The following is a 7,532-nucleotide window of genomic DNA, read 5'->3' on the forward strand; positions in this document are numbered from 1 at the left end:
TACATACAAAACATTGCAAGGATGTGACGTTGACGTTTACGTTACGTTAAAGCGCGCCAGTTCCCGACATACTCGGGGCCACGAAATGATACTTTACACATTAAAGAAAATTACTTAATCACAATAAATCGCGTGTATCAGAATTAATACTTAAAAGTTCATGAATATTCCTATCACATATGAAAGTTCATTAGTTTATAGTTCACACATCCTCAGTGATGTCGTCTGTGGCGGGTACACTTCCTACTTCTAGTGGGTATAGCTTCACGATTGGTCGTGACGTCACACCTGTAGTAGTTCTAAGTTTGACTGCTCGTGTTAACCCGTCCATACCAGTGAGTAACTCGTCTACCAGACCAAGTTTCCATCGTATTCTCGGAGAGTCGTCATGGATTAGTACAACTTCACCCACTTTTATCGTTTTGGCGTTACATTCTGTCTTCTGGTGGTGTTCAAGAAGAGCCGTCAGGTACTCGGACATCCATCTGCGCCGAAAGTGGTCTATGAGCGTCTGCTGCATCCGGGCTCGCATGGTAAGTGATGTGTGATCTGACGTTACATCACAGTTAGTGGCATCAATGTCGTTGGAATATGGTAATGATGTCGTCTGGCGGCCATACAACAGGTGTGCTGGGGTCAGTGGTCTAGGATCATCTGGACTGGATGGAACGTGCGTCAGCGGTCGATTGTTAATCATGCACTCTGCCTCTGTAGTGATGGTTTGAAGGGTTTCCAGGGTAACGTCCGCTCGTCCAATAATCTTCTTAAGGGTCACCTTCGTCAGGCCAATGAGTCTTTCCCAGAATCCTCCGTACCAGGGAGCTCTCTTAGGTATAAATCGCCATTCTGTACCCATTTCACTCAGTGATGTTCGAACAGATGCAGACTGGAACAGTTTTCTGAGACTGGTAGCAGCAGCAGACTGGTATGTCGTAGCGTTGTCTGATACCATGACTTTAGGAAGGGACTTTCTGCTGACAAACCTTCTTAACGCTTGCATAAATGTGGATTCTGATAGGTCGGTGACAACTTCTAAATGTATGGCTCGTGTAGCTGCGCACATGAAGAGACATATGTATGCCTTTGATGTGGTTCCTGTATTGTTCTTAGTTTGGATGGCTCCGGTAAAATCAACACCTGTGACTGTGAATGGAGGTGCATTTTCAACTCGTATCTTTGGAAACTGTGGTGGATCAGGGGCACTGTAAGGTCTCCCGATGACTCGTCTGCATGTCACGCACTTACGGGTTATGGCGTTCACACACTGTCTAATGGCCAGTATCCAATACTTTTGACGAATGTTGGTTACTGTAGCGTTCATTCCGGCATGCAGGTATTTCTCATGGGCGTGCTGTACAATTAGGCGGGTAAGTAGGTGTTTCTTAGGCAATAAGTAAGGAAACTTCGTTGATTCAGCAACAGGGGCATTCTGAATTCTCCCACCACATCGAAGTAGGCCATTACCGTCTTGAAACAACTGTAGCTGATTCACAAGCGTTGGACGAGGTATGCAGGACGTAGGGGACTTCAGGTAGCTAAGTTCATCTGGATAAGCGTTTTCCTGGCAATCTCGCAATAACATTTGCTCAGCATCTTGTAGTTCTTGTGTAGACAGAACACCTAACATTCTACAGATCAGCTCACGCGGAAAACCCATTCTACTCGGTACTCGGAGGATGGCCAAAACGAGTACTAAGGCTCCAACTCGAAGTTTCTTCGAGTCAGCCATTTTCCGTCAAGGAATTACGCTATCTTACTCCGAGGATTTATGCGAAGTCACACGAAGGAAATCCTTGGAGTGATTCGAGATGGAATCAAATTAGCGGAATACACACCTGTATTTGTTTCTTTAGTTTCCGAGTCGCTTGACGGAATTCTTTCGAGTGACTCCGAGACCAATTAATAATAACCTGTATAAATTTATTTGGATCTTCGAGTAACTTCGATGATAGATCTCAGATTGTATCTTTTATTTTACTTTTAAGAATATACAGATTTCTCTGTTCACTAATATTTTATGACTCCTTTAACAGATACGGCAGTAATTTCTTTCTCCTTTTTATAATTTCTTCCAAATGTATAAAAAACAGCAACTTCATATTGCGTTTATTCAAAGCATTTTTTTTTGTATAAATCCATTGATATGAATGCTTAGGTGCAAGTAATTTCCTTCTCTCAATGAATATATCTTTTGAATATTATATATTTCATTTTGTGAAATAAAAGCCGCAGACTGTTTAATTCGACTGATTTTGAAGAATACTTCACTTCAGCGCGAAGTTGTTGTTATAGCGTCATATGAAGACGATATAATAATGCAACGTAAACATGCGGTATTGTGATCAAAAGGTTTAAGAAAATGATATAATCAGTTAAGTTAATTTGTGTTTGAATGATTTATTCGACACAATGGTTGTTTTAGTGTCATTTTACTTCACGAAAAATTCTTTATTATGTTAATATCATAAATTTTACCTTGTTACATGATCATTTCAGTTATCATGAAAATCAAGGTAATTTTAATTACTTCATTATGAAGCTTTCAAAATTGATTGTACATGTTCAATTCAAAACGATTTAACACGAAACCTATTTCTATAATGAATGAAACCTGATAAAAGTAATAAAATATTTTATGCATCACGCGTATATCCTTCTTATTGGACCCGTAATAAAACCAATTACCACTAAATAAGGGTCCGCAGCATGCATTACACTGATAAGGCTATAAATGCGTTAAAATTACGGGAAGTTGTTGGTAATTTTAAGATATAATTATAATGCCGTTTTAATTTTCTGCATCATTTTTTAATTTGCAAAATGTTTGAATATATTGGTCAAATATATTTAGTTATATTCATTGTATAAAGTCTGCTTAAATATGAGAAAATGCCTGTACCGCTGATTGCCAATATTTGTTTCTTAAAAGAAAGAGAAAATAACCAAGGCCGACATGATTCTCCCTTTAATTTATCTTACAAACATACTAGAATTTTCGTTTCATTAAATGTCTTAAAAACGGGTAATGGCCGTAAAATTTATAAAATCGTATGACGACAGTCACATTGTTCGATTTTTTGTATTAATTTGGATACTTAAGTCTTTTATACATATCTTTCTTAAAGACAGCGTTATCTAAAACAAATGTAAAGATCATATTTCTTAAATATATATGTCAGATTTGATTAATTACGCAGACTGGTCATTTCTATGTGTGATGCTAATGAACTGTCAGGAAATGATATCAAGCTATTGTCTTTTCTGCCATATTGGTTATAAGGTCAATTCTTCCTCATTTAAAGAGCATAGACAGAAAGCATTTCATTCTCATACTTAACAATTTACTTTTAATTGGATGTATTTCAATATCAAAATTCAAAAATTTTAAACAGTAAAAAAAAAACAACAACAAAAACTAACTATATTAAAAAAATCAATCCAGGTAAAGAAATACTGCCTCGGAGTTTCGTGAAATCATCTCGCGGCACTCGAAATGACTTGCTGATTGTTTCTTTTAGACTCGGAGTCGCGCGGAGAGGCCATAAAATACCGGTACATAATATAGTGTTACCTGTATAACTTTGACTCGAAGTTCCGTCAGGTAATTTCTCGGAGTGACTCGACGAAATTACGCTAAAGTAATAAAACTATACAAGTTGGTACTCCGAGTCAGAATAAGGCAGTACTCGGAGAAATTCCTCGCTGAGCAAGATTTTTCCTTCGAGGAAAAACGGAGAGTGGGTTTTCCGCGTGAGCTGATCTGTATGTTGAATAGTTCGGCAACTGTATACGAATCGTCGTACGTAAGCCGTAAAGCGAAGGAGCTTGCTGTATTTGCTGAATCTGGTTATGTCAATCAACTGCAGTATGCTAATGCCGTGGCTAGACGTCTTCTGCTGGTTGGTTAGGATTATCAACTAATGTCGTCTGCTCTTCACTGGTCGCCTGCTCTTCACTGGTCGCCTGCATTAATGCCTGTGTAGAATCCCAAGTAGGCCACGTACTAGTGTCACATAACCAGGAGGGACCGGTACTCCATAGACTGCTACTCAGGAACTTATCTGCAGTGATGCCTCGGGTAAGTAGATCCGCCGGATTACTATCTGTGGGCAATATTTCCATGACGACCCTGGGGTTAAGTTAGATACTCGGTTGGTAATAAATCTCTTGGTAGGTTTCGATAACTTCAACCAGTGTAGGACGATCTGGCTGTCGGACCAATATGTAATGTCTGTGACCATGAGCGACTTCTGTAGATGGGAACCTAGTTTTGCACCAATCAAGGTGGCCATCAATTCTAGTTGTGGTCGTGTGAGTTTCTTGTGGGGTGCCACTCGATTCTTCGCCATGACAAGTCGTGCGTCGGTGCTATTGCAGATGTACGCTGCGGCTCCATATGATGCCATACTGGCGTCTACAAACACGTGTAACTGCCCTGAGGTCTTGTCAGCTCCGGAAATAGCGGTAGGTAGCAGTAATCTGGGGAAGGTCATGGTCTTTGCGGAATTCAAATCGAGGCTAAGGGTATGCCATATGTGTTGTATATTTTCTGGTAACGGGACATCCTAGTCATAACTCTTCTTCCATAGATCGTGTAGTAGAATCTTGGTTCTGATGGTTACAGGGCTAAGCAGCCTAGTGGATCATAAATTCTGGATGTATACTTCAAGACTGCTCTCTTTGTCACTTTGTCAAGTTGGGGAATAACTCTTGGAGGAAATGACAGCATGTCACTAGTGGGATTCCAACGTAAGCCTAGGACCTTGGTAAACTCATCACTGTCGAGTACGCCGACGGTACTTGCGGTATGACGTAAATCGTCGCTGTTAAAGGTCCAGGAACGTAGATTCATGCCGGCGTTGGACATCAGTGTTCTGGATTCCCAGAAGTAGTTCAAGAGGTCTAATTCATTTGTAAAGCTGGATACTACGTTGTCTACGTAGAGGTCTCGCTCTATAATGGTAACTGCTTTGAAGCTCGGGTTTAAACGTAGATGCTTGAGGAGGGTCGCATTCAGCATGAATGGCGAACATGTAGCGCCGAAAAGCATAACTTTAAAGCGATAGGTAATCAAGGGACTGCGGGGGTCGTTAGTGTTCTGTAGCCATAGGAATCTCGTAACATCTCTGTCACCCTCGTGCAGGCACACGTGAAGAAATGCCTTTTCAATGTCTGTGGTAACTGCATATCTGTTGTACCGGAATCGGGTTAGAAGGGAAGTCAAATCGTTCAGGATGGGCGGGGTTGATTCTAGGCAATCATTCAGGGACGGCTCATCACGGGATTTTCAGCAGCTGCAATAATATACAATTCTGATGGGGGTGGTAGAGGAATCCTTTTTCACTGGGTGATGGGGTATGTAGTGCACTCTTGTTGCCTGGGAATCTTCGTCAACTTTCTCTATAAAGCCTCTTCTTTCCTGTTCTGCGATGATCTCGCCATACTTCAGCAGTATCTCTGGTTCTGCACTTAGTCGCCTGATAGTGTTCTCGGTTCTGCGTTTGGTAATCTGGTAGTTTGTGGGAAGTGGAGGATGGTCTTGTTTCCATGGTAACTGGGCAGTGTATTTTCCATTACTATACTGAATGGCATTCTGCTGATAATTCTCAAGGTAGTCTGTGATCTTCTCGTCATCGGTACTATCGGCGATCCCCATGCTCTCTAGCTTCCAGAATTTCTCTTGGCTGTGGACTTCATCTGCACAGGAAGTGATAACGTTCAGTGCATGCTGGGTAGAATCTCTGGAGATCAAATCAGGTAAACGTCCGGATAATAGGTAGCCAATCTTGGACTTTACTGCCGTGGGACCATCTCCATGTCATCTTCAACAATATCCCAGTAAAATCAGCGCCGATGAATAGGGATATGTTAAAACAACTGTCATTGCTCACAGGATGGGCTAAGACCACGTAAGTATGCTAAATTAACCGTGGAATCTTTCAGGTGATTAGTAATGGGATTTGCTATGGTCGGGACAATAATAGTTTTGATAGGGATCCTTTGCTTAGAATCTGTTATCAGGTAGACCGTAGTGGTATCAAGGTGCTGAACTCCGTCACTCCTCCCTCCAAATGCCGACAAACAAATTGTCACGGTTGTCTCCCTTGGCAATTGCAATTCTTGCGCTAACGACTGTGTTATGTACGATCGTTGTGATCCTTCATCAAATAGGATAGTAGCGTCTAAAGAATGGTTTTCTCTGGAACATATAGGGGCGATGGCTGTCTTCAGTAAAACTCCGGATAGGGATTTTTGGTTTGATGATGCGTGCATCGTAACTTCCGGTTGGGGATAGGACTCTTGAGCTGGTGCCTTTGGGTCACTGTGAGTCTGTGTAGGTCTACTAGGTTGCGGGGCGTTTTCTGGCTGGCAAATACTTGTGTGATGCTTCTTGTGGCACTTCTGACATGTACGACGTGACTTGCATCTGGACATCATGTGTAAACCAAGGCAGTTGAAACATAGTCGATTTTTTTTTTTACGACGGCTAGTCTGGATGCGACGTCAGGGTACTTGGTACAATCTATGGAACTGTGTGATTCCTGACAGAAGGCACACTTTACTGGGTTTCTATGTGATCTTTTAGGGGGAATCATGGGGTTGGAAGAAACTGGTGCAGTTCGTTTCGTCTTTGTACCAGTATAACGAAGCTGTTGACCCATACATGTCTACTTCCGGCTGATGACTTATAGGACCGCCTGCATCTAATATATTTATTTCCCTGGATATTGCCTTGCGTAGATCTAGTAACTGCCAGTCACCGTCGCCGTGCTCCCGGGCTAGGTTACGTCGTACTTCTGGTAATTTATCTAATATTATGGGAACTAGTAAGTTGCCGTACGTGTCCTGATATTGACCATTGGACTCTAGACTACGGATATACGATTCCATCTTATCGTAGAAACTGTGCAAGCTATGGATATATTTGTCGGGGCTGGAAGCTGAACAAGGGCTCGCATAGTGGCATGGGTAATTTTTTTGTCGGCGACCATACCTTTCTTTCAGTAAATCTATCGCTCGAGCATAATTGGCATTGGTCAGCGTAAACCTTCAATAGTATTGGCTGCTTCAGATTCAAGCTGAAATTGCAAGTAGCTGAACTTTTGCACATCAGTTAAATTATAATTTAGATGTACGGTGTATTCGAATGAGTCCCAGAACGTTTGCCAACGTAAAATGTCCCCATTGAAAGTAGGGAGCGTAAGTTTCGGCAGTCTATGGGAAATGGACGAGTTTGTAGAATTAATAGAAGCATTACTTACAGGTTGGCATGTATACTGTACTCTCTCTGTGGCTATACTCTGTGACTGGGCGCTTGCGTTGGTGAATGGTTCTCAAGGGCAGACATCAGTGGGATACAACTCTGTAGACCGGATACCCTCTGCAGACTGGACACGGAACTCTGAAAGATGGAAACTGGAACCTGTAGGTTGGATACTGAACCTGGTAGGCTGGACATCGATACTGGCGGTAGTTGCGGCTTGGATAGATGGTGTGGAAGATTTACGGTTGTTCTTAAAAGCGTGAAGACT

General features: G+C 41.8%; 2 protein-coding genes across 2 annotated transcripts; both read right to left on the reverse strand.

Moving 5' to 3' along the window:
• Positions 1 to 202: 202 nt before the first annotated feature.
• Positions 203 to 1,627, reverse strand: LOC128554344 (uncharacterized). The gene has a single exon (XM_053535624.1). It carries the CDS (start codon positions 1,625 to 1,627, stop codon positions 203 to 205), a length of 1,425 nt encoding a protein of 474 aa, XP_053391599.1.
• Positions 1,628 to 5,287: 3,660 nt separating this feature from the next.
• Positions 5,288 to 5,656, reverse strand: LOC128554345 (uncharacterized). Its single transcript, XM_053535625.1, has one exon. The coding sequence runs from the start codon at positions 5,654 to 5,656 to the stop codon at positions 5,288 to 5,290; it is 369 nt and encodes a 122-aa protein (XP_053391600.1).
• Positions 5,657 to 7,532: the final 1,876 nt, after the last annotated feature.

The sequence above is a fragment of the Mercenaria mercenaria genome, unplaced genomic scaffold (assembly GCF_021730395.1).
Source record: "Mercenaria mercenaria strain notata unplaced genomic scaffold, MADL_Memer_1 contig_4955, whole genome shotgun sequence".
Classification (NCBI taxonomy): domain Eukaryota; kingdom Metazoa; phylum Mollusca; class Bivalvia; order Venerida; family Veneridae; genus Mercenaria; species Mercenaria mercenaria.

Bases quoted from the DNA above. Each gene is read 5' to 3' on its own strand.
- LOC128554344 (XM_053535624.1), bottom strand. From the start codon at position 1,627: ATGTTAGGTGTTCTGTCTACACAAGAACTACAAGATGCTGAGCAAATG.
- LOC128554345 (XM_053535625.1), bottom strand. From the start codon at position 5,656: ATGGGGATCGCCGATAGTACCGATGACGAGAAGATCACAGACTACCTT.